Source organism: Xenia sp. Carnegie-2017, unplaced genomic scaffold (genome assembly GCF_021976095.1).
Source record: "Xenia sp. Carnegie-2017 unplaced genomic scaffold, XeniaSp_v1 HiC_scaffold_16, whole genome shotgun sequence".
NCBI classification, from domain to species: Eukaryota; Metazoa; Cnidaria; class Anthozoa; order Malacalcyonacea; family Xeniidae; genus Xenia; species Xenia sp. Carnegie-2017.
In genome coordinates this window covers 11807115-11827270 of record NW_025813469.1, presented here as the reverse complement: position 1 = coordinate 11827270, position 20156 = coordinate 11807115, and the positions used below count along the sequence as shown (strand labels likewise).

The 20156-nt window shown below is 36.1% G+C and overlaps 2 protein-coding genes and 1 non-coding gene across 5 annotated transcripts in view; all 3 read left to right on the top strand.

Annotated features, from left to right (window-relative positions):
* LOC124437501 (tyrosine aminotransferase-like) overlaps positions 1–15959 on the top strand; it is a 57450-nt gene extending 41491 nt beyond the window's left edge. Inside the window, exons 8-11 of the mRNA XM_046987475.1 lie at positions 14489–14617; positions 14793–14876; positions 14961–15059; positions 15647–15959. Of these exons, the coding sequence (XP_046843431.1) occupies positions 14489–14617; positions 14793–14876; positions 14961–15059; positions 15647–15814 (480 nt within the window). The 3' untranslated portion in view covers positions 15815–15959. The remainder of the gene's footprint in view (positions 1–14488; positions 14618–14792; positions 14877–14960; positions 15060–15646) is intronic.
* Positions 1–20156, top strand: part of LOC124437498 — a 42197-nt gene that overhangs the window by 10075 nt on the left and 11966 nt on the right. Inside the window, exons 1-10 of one of the 3 annotated variants that reach the window (XM_046987464.1) lie at positions 109–273; positions 1437–1644; positions 1770–1978; positions 4586–4690; positions 5076–5185; positions 5479–5546; positions 6088–6285; positions 6550–6706; positions 6775–6827; positions 11873–11960. The exons of 1 other annotated variant lie outside the window; for it this stretch is intronic. The gene's annotated coding sequence lies outside the window, so the exon portion shown is untranslated. Of the gene's footprint in view, positions 1–108; positions 274–1436; positions 1645–1769; positions 1979–4585; positions 4691–5075; positions 5186–5478; positions 5547–6087; positions 6286–6549; positions 6707–6774; positions 6828–11872; positions 11961–20156 lie in introns of those variants that run through there. One more of the 3 variants, XM_046987466.1, reaches the window with a different exon arrangement.
* Positions 13824–13898, top strand: Trnan-guu. The gene has a single exon. It is a non-coding gene; the product is annotated as a tRNA-Asn (tRNA).

The window sequence follows — 20156 nt, the reverse complement described above, 5'->3', positions numbered from 1 at the left end:
GGTTCGTAATCGTAATACTGCAAAATCTCAAGATTTGTCTTGTAACCTAGCAACTGCCTTTTCTCGCACATTTCAATACATACTCACGTGATTTCTCCACGTATTCCGCCTATCTTCAGAGGACGGAACCATTGAGTTCAATAATAACTGGAGCGGCTATCTCTCAAAAGTTGATTCAAGTTTGTTTTTGCGTTTGAATTTCGTATCAGAGTAATCATGTAGACGCATTTACATGAATTTTGAAAATTTTTGGCCAGAAGAATCATCGCAAAGGTAAGAAATAAGAATAAGCCATGTTATTTTAGATATATTTGTAAAACTTGTTGTTTATGGTAACATTTCATCAACAGTTTCAAACTATTCATAGCATGTCTGAGATTCAATTAGTGGCAAGCACAATCGTGCCGAATCAATTAAATTTTCCAGTTCATTTTACCTTGAATTAAAGTATTTATCATTCACACATTACTATATTTTGAAGCCCTCATTTTAATTGCACAGTTTGCACTGATACCATAACAATGATTTTGTTGCATGTCAAATAATATTGATAATAATTTTATCTGCATGTAAAATGTGTTGACAAGGTTATGGTAAAGTCAACATTAAGGCAACTTGCATGAAAAAAATCGACCACATTGATCACAACCCAGCCAATCCTCATTGTCATCCTCTCTGCATATTTTGCAAACAGCCACATTTTGCTTCCTAAGATATTCATAATGAATTCCATATAAAAATATTCAACCAAATGTTATTTATGCCTTTCCGTGTGATATCATCATAGCAAGACCCAAGTAATGTTGAAAGGATTTGTTTTCTCTCAGTCTCCATGTTTGCTGGTTTTTGATCAAAGCCAAGGGCTAGACATCGAGCAAACTGCTGCAAAATGAGCAGTTATTGAATAATCATGTTTGTAAAAATAGCTATTCAAGTAAAGTTAGGCTATTTTAAGCTTACCAAGCATAGGTACACTTCACAGTTATACATATCTTTATGTTTACAATGGAGTGGCTCAAAACATTGCCATGAGCTTGAGTTCTAACCTGTTTTTACATCTACCAAAGCACTAAAGCAGTGACAAACAATGACTACATGAATGATAATATTGATTGTTGAAAATGATTTTTGGGCAAATCTTTTAAGATCAAGTTTGAGAATTACCTTAGTTTGTTTATATGATACATCATCTGTGTATTAGGTGTCTTTTTGTCTGCACTTCCTCCAAGTGGGTCAAAGTAGAGTCTTGTTTTTGAGAACTTATCTATAGCCTATATTACACAAAATTACTGTTGCATTTAGTTAAATATTTTCTCTTTGTTACTTAAGGAATTATATGAGTTAATGTTTCTATAGATACTAATTTTTGCATGTAAATCTGTGGACTCATGTGGGCTAAGTATGTGTATAATGCATGTCTATATTTTATTATTTAGCTCAAATACTTACCAGTAGTGTCCAATGAATGCCATGGATGTTGATTGGAAAAAGGATTGCAATGAATCACTAACCTTTCTTGTTGTTCCAAGTTGTTGATTGGCGGTACTTCAGTTCTTTCTTGTGATGCCTGGATTTCCTCTGTTTCACTCTCATACAACAATTCTTGCTCAACTGGCTCTTCAAGTGCATTCTGGGACGTAAATTGTGAGTGAAAATTATAATTTGTAAAAAAGAGCTCCTCAGTCGAGGTTGCCAAAATGAAAATTGCATTTTTCTCCACGAATCACAGCTACACTTTGGAATACTGAGATTGATTTCATACCATTTAGTTTTGTCTGATGAGCTCCTAACGCAGAAATCACCGTTACTATTGTCGATGCAATCAACATCAGGATCATGAATATCGCGAGGTGCGAATGAACTTTTCATACACTGCTTGAGAAAGTGGGGAGGGTCATCATGTGTCTATATGTGACAAAGGAAAAAAAACGAAGATAAGGCTGAAAAACAGAGTGGTAGCGCAAGGAAAATAGAGCAGGTAAATGTAAGTAACGTGCATGTGAGTACAAACACTAGGGTAGCCTTGCAGACTGCGCAAGGAATTCTCGTAGGTCAGAATAGGAAGAGAGTGCGAGTGATTTTTGACTTGGGAAGTCAGAAGTCTTTCGTCACAAATAGGGCAAAACAAGATGCGAAGCTTAATGTAGCAAGGCGGGAATCGTTAGAGGTCAACACTTTTGGTGGTGTAACAAATGATGGTAAGATGACAGAGCTCCTCAATTGCGAGGTCGCATCAGTTAGGAAAATTGCAAAATTCGTTTAGAGGCATTAGTAGTTCCCTGTATTTGTACGGTAAAAATTGAGATTATTGAGGTGGCTAAGGAGCAGTATTCTCCTTTGAAAAATTTGTTTTTGTCAGATGTAAGTTTGAAGCAGGACATGTTGAAAGTGGAGATTTTGATAGGAGCAGATAACCTTTGGGCTTTCAAGAAAGTATAAATAATTAGGGGCAAAAAGGATGAGCCAGTTGTGATTGACACTTGTTTAGGATGGGTTGTAAGCTGTCCACTGAAAGGGAGCTCGAAAATCAAAAATGCACATGTTAATTTAGTTTCGCAGACTGCAGCGTAGAAAAGCAACATAAACAGGCAGGTGAACAAGTTGTGGGATTTAGAAACACTTGGGGTCGGGGAAACTGACGATGTGCACGAAGCCTTGTTAGATAAAATTGAGTTTAATGGGCATAAGTACTCTGTTAAATAGCCGTGGAAGCAGGTCATGGGCATTTACCAGGTAACTATGCCAATAGTTTAGCACGCACGAAAGGGCAAATTAAGCGCTTGTCAATTGAGCCTGATTTGTTAAAAGATTATGATAAAATTATCGGGATTAACTAAAACGGGAGTCATTGAAAGGGTTGACGAGTCAGGGTCGTGGATGAATGTTCATTATCTTCCCCATCAAGCGGTTATACGTAAAGAAGCCAAAACAACTAAGCTAAGAATAGTGTATGATGCATCATCAAAGGAGGGTAAGAAAGTGACTTCTTTGAATGACTGTGTTCATGTACGACCATCATTAACACCGTTGTTGTTTGATGTATTAATTAGATTTAGGGAGAACATTGTGGCCTTTGTAGGAGACATAGAGAAAGCACTTTTGAACGTAAAAGTAGACAAAGCAGACATGGACTATTTAAGATTTCTGTGGGTTAGAGATGCTACTAATGCTAGTTTAGAGGTTGTTGTTTACAGGTTTTGCAGAGTAGTGTTTGGATTAAATGCCTCGCCATTTTTACTCAACGCCACGCTTAGGCATGACATAGCGCAATTTGCAGAATCACATCCAGTGCTTGCTCAAGAATCGAATGAAGGATTTTACGTTGATGACTTAATTTCGGAGGGCAAAAGCGCACACGAAACGATCAATTTATATGAAAAGGCGAAATTTAGAATGTCTCAAGGCGGGCTTAAATTAAGGAAATGGATGACAAATGACGCAAACGTGCGAGCGCTTATAGAACAGCGTGAATGCGAGAACAATGTCGTGCAGGCGACAGATCCAGACGATGAAACATTCACACAATGGAGTTTGGGAATCCAAAATGACGATGATTACACAAAAGTTTTAGGTATAGGCTGGGATTGCGACAATAATCTGTTCATGTTCGACCTACAAATGTTTGTAGTAGACTTGGGTGACAAGAAGCTAACTAAACGAAACCTGCTGAGTGCACTAGCAAAGATATTTGATCCGCTAGGATTAATTAGCTGCGTAATAGTTTTGATGAAAATCTTGTTTCAACAGTTGTGCGTAGAAATGATTGACTGGGATGACGAGATAAGCGGAAAGCACGCCAGTCTATACACTGAATTGATTGAAGATCTAAACCGTGTTAAGACTATTAAGCTAAATAGATGCATCTATAGTGGTGTGAAGTGCAAAATTCAATCTTTGAACTTCACGGGTTTGGTGATGCAAGCGAGAAAGCGCATTGCGCGCTAGTATATTTTGTTTGTCGCAAGAGTGTTGGAGTCTTTGTGAAAATGTTAACAGCAAAAACTAGAGTTGCGCCGCTGAAGAAGCTTACTATACCGCGCTTAGAACTAATGTCCGCGCTGATGTTAGCAAAGTTAATGGAATCTGTGCGGAAAGCTTTAGTAGGCCAAGTAGGGAAAATAGAAGCAAAGTACTGGTTAGATAGTATTACAGCATTATATTGGATTCAGAATCGCGGTGAGTGGAAACAGTTTGTTAGACATAGAGTAAATGAAATCTTAGCAAAAACACAGAAGGAGAAGTGGGGACATTGTCCAGGAATGGAAACTGCCGCTGATTTTGAAGAACCAACGCTTGGAACGTAAAATCGTGCACAACACTGTAAATATCTTATTAAATTGTTAAAATATTATATTCAAAATACAGTCCCATCGTTAGTGTGAAGTTTGAGAACAGTGAATCTGCACTTTGCACAGATTGTACGAAAACTAATATTTAATCTGGAAAGTTAATTCAAAGATGACAAAGTTTTAATAGCATTATCTGGGTTCGGCGCAACCCCCCTTTGGAGCCTAATTGTTTCAAGATAATCTTTTAAAAACTTTGCATGACTGAGTTATCGTTGAGAATATTTTTTATATTCCAGGTGATCCCACAGTTTTTGGCAATCTACCACCAAGTGAAGAATGTGTTCAGGCGCTCTGTGACGCAATAAAGTCAGGAAAGGACAACTTCTACAAGCCAGCTGATGGTTAGTTACATCAATTGCTTTGAGTGCTTCAATCACCCCTGGACCCTAACCCTCCTGTGAAATTTATCTTCAAAATATCATTTAACAAAATTGGATTCCAAGCAAAATCTTCTAGCAAAATAATGGTGCAAAGTAGTTCTTGCCAATTCTTTTTTTACAATGATAACAATAGTTAGACTTTATTTTAACCTTTTGGAACAAATAATTCCAGTTAAAGAACACTTTTTCAAAAAGATTGATTCTCTTTGTAATACAAAGGGTGTATAAGATTCTTCAACATTTACACATCACAAAATATTCCAATTTTCTGAAGATGACTTTGGAATGAATTCAAAATCACAAGATGTTTACAACTTGCACTATTCAACAATAAATTATTCCCTAGGAGGCTGAACACAATTTTAAGGAGTTTCGTGTTCGGGATTTGCATTGGACAGTAGCTGAAAATTGTGTAGTCTTCAAAGACTTTTTCAATATAGTCTACTAGTAAACAGTGTAAGTTCCCTTACTGTAACCAAACACGATAAATATTCGTTGCTCTGTGGCTACTTGAACCATTCGTAATGGAACTGATTAATAGTACCACGTAAAGTGGAATTTCGCTGCATTGTTCTAGCTTACATGACGTACGAAGTTAGAATTTGTTTATGAATTGAGGCATGTGGAAAGAATGGTATTATAATTGTCAGTGTTTGCTTCACAAATGAAAGGATTGCTGTTGTTTTGATACACACTGTGTGTGTTCCACTATTGCAGTCATATACAATCATCTGTATTTGTTTTTGTAGGATGCAAAGAGGCACGAAATACCGTTGCAAAATACAGTTCAACACCTGAATACATCGTGGATGCTGAGGTACATATTCCTGCTCCATAACTATATGGACACTTGTTGATAGTGATATTGATAGAGTACTTGGGAAAAATTCGTGTTACCATGTTTGTTTTCCTAAAGCCATCGTCTCTAATTTTACTTCAAGCAGCTTTATTGATGTCTACGTTAACATGAAGGACTCCTTCTTATGAAGGCAGAAAAATCTTACTTTTCATCCTCTCCCCCCCTTTCTGCCCCTCCACCAAGTTTTGGCATTCCATTGTATATTTTTTTAAAATACAACTTATTGACAATGGTTAACCAAAATGTGGCTGTTTTCTTGCGTTTCATCTCGTTATATCATTTGCAGTGAGTAATAGTCTTAAGCAAAGATTTTTAATTTACACAGGGTTATAGCATCTTTGTTGAATACACTTCTCTCACCACCCCACTCCCCCCTCCTCTCAATAAGTTTTCAATAAGGAACAAAGTCATTTAAGATTTAAGTGTTTCCGTCTCACCATTTAAATTACCGGGGGGTGAATGCAAGTAACGTATGCACCTACATAAAATGTCTTTCAAGGGGTAGGACACCTGAGAAAGCAGCGGCTTTAACCCGACTTTAACAAAATGAGAAATTCGGGGCTTTATACACAAATAATTCTGTGAAAACGCGCTAGTTGATGGTGGTGATAACATCCTAATTCCAAGACCTGGTTTCTCTCTTTACAAATGCATCTGTGGATCGAGGGGGATTGAAGCACGATCCTATAAACTCATTGTAAGTTTATGCAACTTAAAGATATTACGTTTACGTTACTGCTTACGACTAAAGACTGTTTTTAGTATGTGCTAATTAGGATAATGGAGATTAAACACTGTTCTAATTGTATTCTAATTGTGATACTGGAGATTAAAGACTGTTCTAATTATATACTTAATTAAAATCAAAGATTCAAAAGTTCGAAGGATTCCTTTAAGTCTAACCTTGAGTCTTGATTTGGACTTTATGTTCAAATGAATAATGATTATTCATAATTTTCAGCCTGAAAATGGTTGGGAAGTCGACTTGGATGATATGGCTTCACTAATTGACGAGAGAACAAAGCTTATTGTCGTTGTCAACCCATCAAATCCCTGTGGTTCTGTGTACAAAAGAGAACATTTGGAAGAAATATTAAACATTAAATATCTCAAGACATGTACAAGTTTTTTCCGCCGATTTGACCAACAAACTTCGTGCATTCATATTGGTCTTATTTTCTTACAGTTGCTGAAAAATACCGCGTCCCAGTTCTCTGTGATGAAGTTTACGCGCATGTCGTAAGTGTTTGTTAATTGCATGTCACGTGACGATTTTGAATTTCCCGATGCCCTAAATTTAACCGATTGACTCCAGACAATTTTCGAATGGATTGCTAGTTGTGTGATTTGTCAACGCATTACTTTGGAGAGCCGGGCAGCGGTTGCTCTTACGCACTTCGAAAAGGCAAAAAGTAAAACTTTTCTTTATGCCTTGAAAGTTTTGTATTGTATTCTCGTGCGTTTAAGTCACTGCGGAATTTATGGACTAAATGAATCTGAAATGTTCTGTACATAATTATGTATACAAAATTTTTTAATTGAAACATTACTGAAGCTATCGTGATTTTGCGGTCACGGAAATTTCACCAGATTCTCTATTCAATGGCTTTGATTCGTCTGTCGAGACAAATCGTACGTTAAAGTCATCTAGACGCTTGATTTGTCTTATGATCGTCTTTATTCTTCAGACGATTTAAACGATGCATCGTCATCAAAAAATTCCGTCTTCCCTTAAGAAAATTTCACATTTGATTTATATCATATCATACCATATTCATATCATATATGAAATCAAATGTGAAATTTTCGTAAGGGTTAAGTCGTCCAGACATATTATCCGTCTTAAAGCGCCTATTACAAAAAGATTTCGCCAGTCAGTCAAAAACAGCAACAACAACAACAACAACAACATCAACAACAACAACAGTCCTTCTCAGGACTCTACTAACCTGGACGATCTTCATCTACAAACATGGAACGTCATATTGCGTATTGAGTGACCATAACGTTTCAATTACTCTTTCATATTCCTGAGAACTCAATGTTGATATTTGTAGGCTGGATTTTATACTATGAACTCTTACCGATTAAAGTAACGTATCTGCAAATGTAGCTACCTATAGGCCCGTTCACTCGATCCGATTTTGTCGGATCCTAAAAAACGGTTCGTGTGAACACATATAAAGGGAGCTCCGACAGTCGGATCCGTTAATCTAAGAAATCGGATGGAAATAGAACTTGCTCTATTTTCATCCGACTAAATCAAAGGACGCCGACTAGTTAAATTACATACGCTTGAAAAAGGCTTGGAAGCAAGGAAATGTGTAGGTGTCAATTGTGTATTGTATTGGGTGAAGTGTAATGTGTTTAGTTCCTCGTTTGTTTTAATTGACAATGTAACCCGTTGCCTATAGTCAATGCTGTAAGTAATGCATTTTGCCTAGTCCCAGTCAATATTGTGTTTTGTCAGTCGGTGATGTTCGGCAATGTGATTTGTGGTCTTGTTTCTTTGTAGCTCGTTAAGTCTTATGTTTAAGTTCCTGCAAGCTCCCCCGATATAGGAGGCGTGGAAGTCGGTGCAGTTTATTTTGTAAATTGGACCTTGTCGTTCGTTGAGTTGTTCTTTGTCCTTTATGTTCGTTAGCACTTGTCGTAACGTTGTGAGTGGTTTATGTGCAACACGTATGTTGTATGGTCGTAAGATACGCGAGATACTCTCAGACGTACCTTTGATGTTAGGTATCGTTGCTGTTGTCGTTGAGTTGTTCGTTTCGTTGGGTTCATTTTGTTTATAAAGTGTTGCGTTTGATGAAGTCAGAGTTATAGTTGTTTTTGTCACAAACGCTTACGTCTGTGGTGTTTGTAATGAGGGTTTTTATACAAGTAAGTTAAAGATCAAGTGGAATACTGATCAACAGTGATTTCACGTCAAAAGACACTAGTACTTAGGCCCTGTCCTCACGTATCCGGAGTTTTTTGAAAACGGAGGTTTTTTCTCCGTTTTGCCCTTGTGTCCACACGTAAACGGCGTTTTCGCCTACCAAAAACGATGCTTTTTAAATACGACTTCCAGAGTGGATTTTTTTTAAAACACCGGTTTCACAACTACGTGTGGACGGTTAAAACGGAGGTTTTCTAATACGATGACCGGGATGACGTTTTATCGAGTCCGGATGGAGCATGCGTTTTTGCGCCGAATTCAAAACATCACTTCAAAGCATGGTTCAAAGGTTCAAAGTTTAAAGCATTTGTTCAACATGGCGATGCAGAATTGTATAGCTATTTTACTCGGGCTTCTTTCAAGCATCATAGCATGTATTGAGTTACAAATTAACATCTTGAATGTTCACGTTGATTATTTGAGAAAACGAATTAATATTATGAGGATTATATCTATTTCAAAGTCACGGGAAGTTGTTCTAAAACGAATAATAAATAGGCGAGGAAGTCATGCTCTCTCTACGCATGCTCTTTCATATCGTTTTTTCGTATTGCGTTCGTATTTGCGTATACATGTGGACAGGCGATAACGATTCAAATAGGCTACGTGTGGACGCAAATCTTTTCAAAAACGGAGAAAAAAACCTTCGTTTTTAAAAAACTCCGGATACGTGTGGACGGGGCCTTAGTTGTCGGCTATTTTTGTAGTATTCAGTTTTTTAACAAATGGCTGTTCTCACTGCTATAAATATGTAAACGAATATAAATATCAACACAATTATCGGGCCGTCTGAACAAGCAACCAAAAATCGGAGCCGAAGCCATCGGGTCAGACAAATCGGATCGTATGAACGGGCTTTAATAATTCTAGTTCTCATTTTACAATGTGAAAATCACAGGTCAGATAAATAGGAAGTGACAATGGAAGACCTCAGTATCTCGAGAATGAAAAGTGGCATGCTTATATTGTTATAGAAAGTCATGCATTGTCATTTTAAAATATTTCTTCAATGAAAGTGTAACTCAGCTAGCAAAATTTTTGTTTCGTAGGCACTTTAATGCATAAAAACTGGGCAGTTTCAATATAACTCACGATATCGTGATCACGGGAATTTCGCCAATTTTTCATTAACTTTCTTGAAGCTTTTATAGCAAAGCAATTTTTGCATGGAATTTTTTTTCAAATGGATTCCAAACTGATTCCGTGTTTTAATAACGTGAGGCATGTCCAGTAACACATGGCTATTGGATTACAATAATTCAAAACGAAAGCGTTTCTTCCTGTTTGCAAACAATGAAATTTGTTTGGAGGGATTAACGAACATTCCTTAGGAGTGATATCAACATTGAAATATGTTGTAAAATGAATGAAAAATTTTATCTTCATTAATGGTCCAAATGTTTTCTTGTTTTTTGTTATATTACGAGAGGATTTTATCTTTCCTTGGATTCGGCTGGACTTTTTTCGGTAAATTTATACGATTGTAATGCGTTTTCATGGAGGTGACTTTTTCGAACGACGAAATGTGAGACGTTTGGAAAAACCTGCTTCCTGCTTATTTGATAACTGTGATGTTTCTAAACTTGTGTCGCTTCAGGAAAAATTTGCTTTAAATTCTCATGTTATTCCACTGTATTTCTATTAAGAATACTTTCACTATGTGTTAATTGCCTTGTCCATTACCTCATATTCTACCTTTCATTTGTCTGGTATCCTAGGAAACAAGTGAAGCGAAGCAAAACTTCATTCATTTAGAATTCTTGCGCATTTAACAAAAACGACAAGTTTTTTTTTAAATAAACATGTTTCAACATCTCATGATGCTATCTTCAACTTAGAATTCGATAAATGTTTCCGAAATCTTTCGACTCGATTTTGCCGTCTGTTTCTTATTCGTAGCGGCAATAAATCACGAATATCAAAACTCATTTCACTTTATGCAAATTTGAGAGCAACTTCCGTTACGCGTCATATTAAGAAATTTTACGTTAAGCGCATATCTTATTACGCATGCTATTAGCATAGTGACAGCATTGAAATGCGATTCCTGACCAATTGGAGCGTTTAGTCGCTAGCCGAAGCTATTAACCTTATACATACAGCACGAGGTTGCACAGTAGAGTGATGTAGAGGTCCGTTTCTCTCTGTTCGTTATTCTTGAGAATCGTATATATATAATAATTCCGTCATTTATATCCATCAAAAAAATGGCATCTTCTTGTGAAGACAAAGCGACAGAGTGCTGTATAGACCCTCGTTTTGCACTTATTTAAAGTGCATCATGGCGAGGGTCTATACAGCACTCAGATGGTTGTCAATGGTTGTTGCAACGTGACACATGGATCATGGGAATGGGATTTAACACGTCAACGGTTATTGATATTTCAAAAATAATATCATAGAACTTCTAAAAACTCAAAAAAATATGGCGATGGCGGCTTCTGTAAGTTCTTAGTCTGTGCCAAATCAAAAATGGCGGCAAGACTAGCGTTCCAGTTTGTGTCACAAACATTGAACTATAATACATGGAACGCTACCTGAGGCAAATAATCGAAGCCAAATCTTACCTAGACACGTGAGATTTCATCCCAGACACACGTGTTTAGTGTTTCGAGATTCTCTCACGGAGAGAAAAGTGATTGACTACATACTCACGCGTGGCTGGGATATAGTCATGGCTTCAAAAAATTATTAGGGTTTTGTATTACAGGTAGCGTTCCCATGTAATTTCAGTTCAATAGTCACAACTGTCCTTCTCAATCCCATGCTACCACTTCTTATGCTCAAACTTTTAGTCCAGGGAACAAGAAAAAGGATTGTTTTTTAAGGTTTTTCTAGAATGCTAGAAGTATATTTATTATATTAATCAATGTAGTTGTGAATATTTGTGTTTATCTTTTATTAATGGTGGTCTTGGTAATATTATAAGGCGACAAAAGATTTGCTTTGTTTTGTTTTTTACTCTAGTTTATCGTTTCTTGAGAAAAACCCTTTTTTATTGATTTTGTTGTGATTTTATGTCCGGTGTTTTTATACCTGAAGCGGTACTTTCTCCAAAATCGATCTAATTTTCGCATCATTTGCAAGTGATGAAAAGCGTAAAGATGGTAAAATGCACTTATACATAGTGGTTTCATGTTCATGTGTTTCTTGTTTTCGTGACTCCCGCGCGAGGAAGGATTTTAGAAAGAATTTTACTGGTTCGTGGCGTTGGTCACACGCAGCGTTGATCACATTTCGCCTTAAAACATTGTCAATATGACTTCAATTTCAATGCTTTAAACCGAAAGAAGAAACGAAGGGTGAATACATGTGTCATCATTTCTTATCATTTTTTTGAAAGGAGAACATTAAAAGAAGCCTGCTTTTGGGGAACGACTTCAGACGCCAGCAATCTATATAAATACAAAGAATATAAAATTCAAACAAAGGTCAGTGAAATCTTTTCGAATTTTTAAATGTTGTGTCGTCATACAAAACTTTCAACAATAAAATAGATTCCCTGTTCACCATACCAAAAAAATAACATTACTAAGAAAAAATATAGTTATCTAAGAAGTTACTAACAGTTTCGGATAAAATTTGACGGGAATTGTCTTATAAGACACTTGTAAATCTAGATTGAGCCTAATTACTCCACACACTTGGTCTGCCTAAATTGTCGTTTCTCTTCGTTTTACACATTCATGATTTTACATAAGATTATCATTACTTTATTATAACCACAATTTGTAGACATTGAAAATCTTTTCATGCATTCAAGTATCAATGATTTATACAATTTACACTGTCTTGTTATTTACCCCCAGCGGTTGTTTGAATTTTAAATATTTCTTTAGAACTTCACATTGTTGTCAATATGTCGCAATTTCTATGTCATTGTATCATATGATATCTAAATAATGGCATTCCAGATTTGAGATGTACTGAATACCCAGCCAAAGTCTCTCGACTAAACAAAGTTCCATTCTAAAAGCACATTCGCTGAGTGGGCCTTTAAATTCATTTCATGACTATTCCAAGACAATATTTTCACTCCGCTACTTGATTTGAAATATTTTAGCAAAAATCTTACCGTCGATAGACGAGTCTGCTGTTGATACATAAGAGCACAATTTCTGATTCACACTCGATGAGCACGTATGAGTGAGAAGCCTCCCCCCTCACTTCCAACCTTGTTTGGACTAATTTGTGTCAAGAACTTGTCTTAGATTGAGTGCAAGTTAATACCTCCATGCATTCGGTCTGCTGAATTCTCGTTTCTCTTCCTAAGGCGTTTTTATGCCGTTCTTCTATTGTAACCACTCACCAGAAGGACAAAAAGTAATAAAAATAGCAAGGCAAAAGTTGATGTCCCAAATACATTGATTTTTATTTTAAATGCAAGTTTTACATGATAAATTGTACGCAAAAAGATTCCTTTAAATAGAAACATTTTTGGTATGTTTGATATATTCTTCTCCCCTTCTACCCACGCACGCCTTCGCATTTTGCCAATATGCACACAAACGAATAGTGAAGAAAATAACGTTAAATCCAACGAATGCTTTAAAATTTGAATGATGTGCTATAGAAGTTAAAACATTTAAGATTCTGTCGTGATCATTTCTAGAATATTGCTTTTTTAATATTTATTGTGATAATGAATATTAAAAACTGTTCTAATTATATTCTAATTGTGATACTGGAAATTAAAGACTGTTCTAATTATATACTTAATTGAAATCAAAGATTGAATAGTTCGAAGGATTCCCTTAAAACTAACCTCAAGTCTTGCTTTCGACTTCATGTTCAAATGAATAATGATTATTCATATTTTCAGCCTGAAAATGGTTGGGAAGTCGACTTGGACGATATGGCTTCACTTATTGACGAGAGAACAAAGCTTATTGTCGTTGTCAACCCATCAAATCCCTGTGGTTCAGTGTACAAAAGAGAACATTTAGAAGAAATTTTAAACAGTAAATATCTCAAGACAGGTATAAGTTTTTTCCGCCGATTTGACCAACAAACTTCGTGCATTCATATTGGTCTTATTTTCTTACAGTTGCTGAAAAATACCGCGTCCCAGTTCTCTGTGACGAAGTTTTACGCGCTTGTCTTAAGTGTTTGTTAATTGCATGTCACGTGACGACTTGTAAATACGTTCATGTTTCAACTAATGTAAGGTCATCACGATTGTAATATTCGCTTAGACATGAAATGATGTCTAAGCGAATATTACAATCGTGATAACCTTACATTAGTTGACAAGAAAACATGAGCCCAACAATATTGACCTGCTGACCACTGTGTGACTTCATAGCTCAGTTGGTCAGAGCACTGCACCGTTAACGCAGAGGTCATGGGTTCGAATCCCGTTGAGTCACCTGATTTTTTCAGGTCCTGAGACGATTGCTTAAATTGTCCAGCAAAGTGCGAAGATCATACCTTCATTTAATTACCAATTATTATTAAACATAACTTGTCAATGTCAAATGTGGTTTGTCGTTGTCTAAAAAAGATGACATTACAGCAGAATCTTCCTTCAGCCACTTATTATTTACTGAATATTACTAAATATGACCAAAAATATTTCTCAGTTTCGTTATTATTAACTGAAGTCATTTCTAAATATATCTGCACCGTTTAGTTGTTGATTTTACCATTTATATTATTTTCAACGGGGAGAGGCCTGGTGACAAGTATCTCTGTTAAACGGACACCTCCATTAAGCGGTAGCAAGTCCGTTCGCCGAGGCTGTCCGCTTAATACAAGTTTGACTGTATAATTTTCTTAAAAAAATAGAATTGCAGAAGTAAAAGTTAAGGTCTTGCTTCGCCATTACTCCAGACGTTCAGGGAGAATAAACATTCTAGAGAAACGCAATTACCTCAACTTCAAACGATGGCTGTTGGTGATTGATGTTAAGAATGCCATAATTACAAAATACTTAATTATTTTTTTAACTGTGTTTTAGATAAGACAAGCCTTACGACGTCTCTGTCAGGTTATTGTTGGTCCATGTTCGGTGATACAGGCTGCACTACCGACGATTCTTTCCGATTGCCCAGCTGAGTTCTTTGAAAAAACACTCAATCTTATGAAGGTAAAGTACTTACTTTTCAAGAACAATGGCGGACTTCTTGGTGGGGGGTGGAGTCCTTCAAATATAAGTTAAACAACTTCAGGTCCGTCAATGTATATAGAACTTAACCAACTCATCACTGATTAAAAAATTTAAAACCAAGATTTTCGTCACATTTTATCATTATGTCATTTAGAAAACATCAAATATATTCTACGAAAGTCTTTCATTGCTGCCAGAACTTTATCCAGTTCGCTCACAAGGTGCTATGTATATGTTGGTAAGAGAAACTAGTGAATTTTCTTTTTCGCTCGTTCATAATCTTAATCATAATCTCTTTAAAACGTGTCGGTTTTTATTTTAGATCGGTATCAAAGTTGATAGGTTACACAACGTGAAAGATGATGTTGATTTTACACAGAAATTAATGGCCGAACAATCAGTTTTTGTTTTGCCAGCAACGGTAAGTTCCTCACTGTACAACATATGTTCCAACCATGCATATATCCATGTTACTTCATCTTATTTTCATATGAAACATGTATGTCGTTATACTTATCCCAAGTAGACATTTATTTAACTAAAGTGAATAGTTAGATACACCTAAGTCGATAGTTTTGTACAGTCAAGTATAGCCAAGTGGATAGTTAGGTACACCCATGTACATAATTGGGCACTATCCTTTATCGATATTTAGGTACACATGACATTTGTCCGTAACACTTTGATGCAAATCCAGAAAAATTTCGATTTGAGCGTGTTATCACCTTTTGAGCGTGTTTTTATTTTTGCCAAGCTTGGACAAATTTCGTTTGGTTCTTGTTTCTTTGCATGGCTGTCATTATGTCTCTATATTACTGCTCTTAATGATGACAAGAAGTGTTCATAAAAATCCAACAAACAAGTCTGGTCCTTGCCCGCTATGTTTTAGATCATTATCATTATTCATTTCGTTACAGTGTAGACTTCTTTTGTTATTTTGGCCAGCGTAGAAACAGTTGCATAGTACAGAAAATTAATCAAATATTTTGCTTATTTTCTTCTGTGCAGTGTTTTCAATGCCCCAACTTTTTTCGCGTTGTCCTCACATGTCCCGTGGAAGTCGCGCGAGTCGCTTGCGAGAGGATCGCGCAGTTTTGTCGTGATCATCGAAAGAACGCTTTGACCAATGGACACATAGAACATGGGAATGGGATTCATCACGTCAACGGTTATTGATATTTCAAAAATAATATCATAGAACTTCTAAAAACTCAAAAAATATGGCGATGGCGGCTTCTGTAGGTTCTTAGTCTGTGCCAAATCAAAAATGGCGGCAAGTTTAGCGTTCTAGTTTGTGTCACAAACATGGACGCTACTTGAGGCCAATAATTGAAGCCAAATCCTACCCCAGACACGCAAGATTTCACCCCAGACATGCGTGTTTAGTATTTCGAGATTCTCTCACGGAGAGAAAAGTGATTGACTACACACGCGTGTCTGGGATATAATCATGGCTTCAAAAAATTATTAGGGTTTTGTATTACAGGTAGCGTTCCCATGTAATTTCAGTTCAATAGTCACAACTGTCCTTCTCAATCCCATGCTACCACTCCTTTTGCTCACACTTTAGTCAAGGGAACCGGAAAAGGGATTGTTTTTTAAGGTTTTTCTAGAATGCCAGAAGTATATTTATTATATTAATCAATGTAGTTGTGATTATTTGTGTATATCTTTTATTAATGGTGGTCTTGGTAATATTATAAGGCGACAAAAGATTTGCTTTGTTTTGTTATTTACTGTAGTTTACCGTTTCTTGAGAAAAACCCATTTTTATTGATTTTGTTGTGATTTTATGTCCGGTGTTTTCATACCTGAAACGGTATTATTTTCCAAAATCGATTTATTTTTGCATCATTTGAAAGTGATGAAATGCCTAAAGATTATAAAATGCACTTACATACGATGGCCCACAAGGGACACGACTTCTTTATACAAAACTCACGTGCAGTCTTCACTTATTTGTAACCTGATCCATAGAAATAGACCTTCTCCGTAGAAATAGACCTTCTCCGTAGAAATAGACCTTCTCCGTAGAAATAGACCTTCTCCTTAGAAATAGACCTTCTCCGTAGAAATGGCAAATACCGGCTCTAGATGTCAAATATATCAAATTCTTACAATTTAAAATGGCGGCGGAAACCACAAGGTGAAATCATTGAGCTCTATAACTCAATGATTGTTATCCGTTATAGAACTCAATGGGTGAAACCAGTGAACTCCACATATATATATATATATATCTGGAATGATAACGACAATACATTTTATAAATATAAAATTGAAGCCAAAGCCCTAGTCTTGCGCGGTTTGTACGTCAGTTCCAGTCCTTCAAAGTCGAATATTCACGCGGTTTGTACGTCAGTTTCATTCCCCTGAGTGCCAAACATACACGGCCAATATAAATTTGAATACAAATTGCAAAAGCATAAACATATAAACAACATCACGACAAACAACACATGAGGCCAACTCTTTGCAAAAGGTTATTTTTTACAGCTGAAACTTTACTACAGTGAGTTCGTTGTGACTTACAACTTGTAACGAGGAAAAGCCAACTGAAAATTACACTGTATGCTAAAAAGACAATACAATAAGAAAATATGACGAGAAAATATTCTAGCAAAAATTTTTCTTACATCGGAAGGTAAGTTTTCAAACGGTATCAGACAGTGTTTGTCTTTTTTGTCATTTCAGTGAATTTAAAGATCTGTTTTTCAGAAGAAAAAAGAAACTTGGATTTCCAGTTTCATAAAAAATATTGAGTCTATAACTCGCATTTTACTTTTTACAGAGCAATTGTATTTTTCATCGATTTTGATAGTGCTTGAAATACTAAATGGTTGTCATCTCGATATCAATAATTGAATATCCTTAAAGACTTTGATTTGTTTTAAAGGAAAACCGCAGCGTAAGAGCAGATCGACTAAGTTCACCTCACCTTGCTTCTCGATTTATCACTTTGATTCACTTTCCATGAAACTTTTCCTTCCAAAAATTTCGTTATTTTTACGCTCTGATCAAGATCCGAACTCTACCATTACCAAGGGACAAATGATTAAAAAAAAAAATGAACACGCGAGGACTAGAGCCAGACGTGTGATGACGAATGATGACAACAAATATTTTTTTGCCTTCAATTTTTGGCTTCGGTTATCATTCCAGTTATTCAAATGTCGAGTTCACTGAGTGAAACTTGTATAGCGAAACTGAGGCCTTTAAAGGGCGCGTTTTTGTAGCGAATGTGGAACGAAATTTTTTAATAAGGCAGCAAAATACTGTCAACTGCGGGAAACCAACATCTGCAGGTAATAAAATTTTTTCTATAATGAATCAATAGAATCATCAATTATGAATTGTGGATATTAATTGTGCGTATATATTATTGTGGTTATGTAAAAGATTCCGAAAAACTTATAATGTATTTTCATTTTACATGTTAATAGGGCAAATTTTGCGAAAGGCTAGCAAATTTAATTTGTATTTGTACACATATTTCTCTTTGATGCATTTACATTACATGCCACCAATATTTCCTTTTTAAATTTTTCTAATCAGAAAATCTACCTTCAACACCAAGCATTAATGAGCCAACATTATCATCCAGTTCAAGTTCAAGTTAACTGTTGCCAAATGACTCCAGTAGACCGATGTCAACATTAACATTCAATGAATATCGGAAAAGAAAGCAAGTGAGTCGAGCTAAGAAAATTCAATTGTGTAAGAAACCAAAACAACATGAGGATGTTAAAATTCAAGTTGGTGTCGTAGAAGCTGAAGGGAAAAGGTTAAAAAGGCTGAAGGAAAGAACACTACCCTTAATTGTCTCATCCCAATGTAATGCAGCTGACTTAATGAAGGCTGCAATAAATAAACATTTGAAGCATTTTAGACAGTTCATTAAGTATACTTCCTACACTCTTCTCTATCCAGACCATTTTATTGTACAGAAGTTACCTGGCAGTGCAGCACAGTTTGTATTGAGTGAGTACAAACAGGAATTAGGAAAACCCTATTCAAAAAAATATTTTTATCTGTGTACTACAATAGATTTGGACAGAGTCCAAGATTTTCCGTATTCAGACTCTGATGACTATGACTATGATGCTCAAAATAATGAAAAAACAGAGATTATACAACTGGAAAGTTTTACTAAAATTTCTGATACTTGCAATAAAATGGTGGTCACTCAGGATAGTGAGAAAAAGGAAGCAATAAAAGTAAAAAGCTTTATTAATATAAGTGATGATGATGACAAAAATTCTCCTCCGTCATCTGCAGAAACATGTCCAACTTGTTTCTGCATGTTTCCCTTTAATGAAATTGAAGGCATAATTTGTTGCGGAGTGTTCTTTTTTTTGCCTTCTGCCGATCAGCTGTTAGATGGGATGACAGCTGAATTTAGTGAAGAAGGAAGCAATTGCAAAATGGCAGAAGTTTATGTTTAAAAATTCTTTCTCGATTTCTTGCAGGATTCCAATGCTTTCCAAGGTATATCTGCTGTGTTGCAAATTCAACATAATTGATGTATAATGTAAAAAAGATCTTCCAAAATTCTACTTTTGTTCACAACCTGAAAAAATTGCCATTTCATTCAATGTGCGGACACACATCGTAATACCATGATATGTTTTTAATAAATTGGTGATGTCATGATACTTGTATCCCAGATGAAATAAGTATTCAATACAATCTTGTTCATGGTGACAGGCATTTTGTGGAAATTCTACAAATTGAAAGCAAGAAATGTATTAATTGAAGTATTTTTCTAAATGTTTGGTATATGTCCCCGATATCACAAAAATATATAATAGCTCACACAGGGTATGAAACATACACGTAATGAAATAATGTATGATCAAATCCTTCACAGACCACCGATCAGTGATCACTGTTATGATATTTTGATTAAATTTACCTGAAAATTCCTTTCCGCAGTTATGACAGTATTTTGCTGCCTCATTAGCAAATTTCGTGCCACATTCACTACAAAAACGCGCCATTTAAAGGCCTCACTTTCCCTATACAAGTTTCACTTTGTGGTTTCCGCCGCCATTTTGAAAGGTTAGAATTTGATATATTTGACATCTAGAACCGGTATTTGCCAGAGCCCTCTATTTAGTAGTTTGCCATTTCTACGGAGAATGTCTATTTCTACGGAGAAGGTCGAGTTCTACGGAGAAGATCTATTTCTACGCAGAAGGTCTATTTCTACGGAGAAGGTCGATTTCTAGGGAGAAGGTCGATTTCTACGGAGAAGGTCGATTTCCACGGAGAAGGTCGATTTCTAAAGAGAAGGTCGATTTCTCCGAAGAAGGTCGATTTCTACGGAGAAGGTCGATTTCTACGGAAAGGTCGATTTCCAAGGAGAAGGTCTATTTCCACGGAGAAGGTCTATTTCCACGGTGAAGGTCCGTTTCTACGGAGAAGGTCCATTTCCACGGAGAACGTCTATTTCCACGGAGAAGGTCTATTTCTACGGAGGTCTATTTCCATGGAGAAGGTCTATTTCCACGGAGAA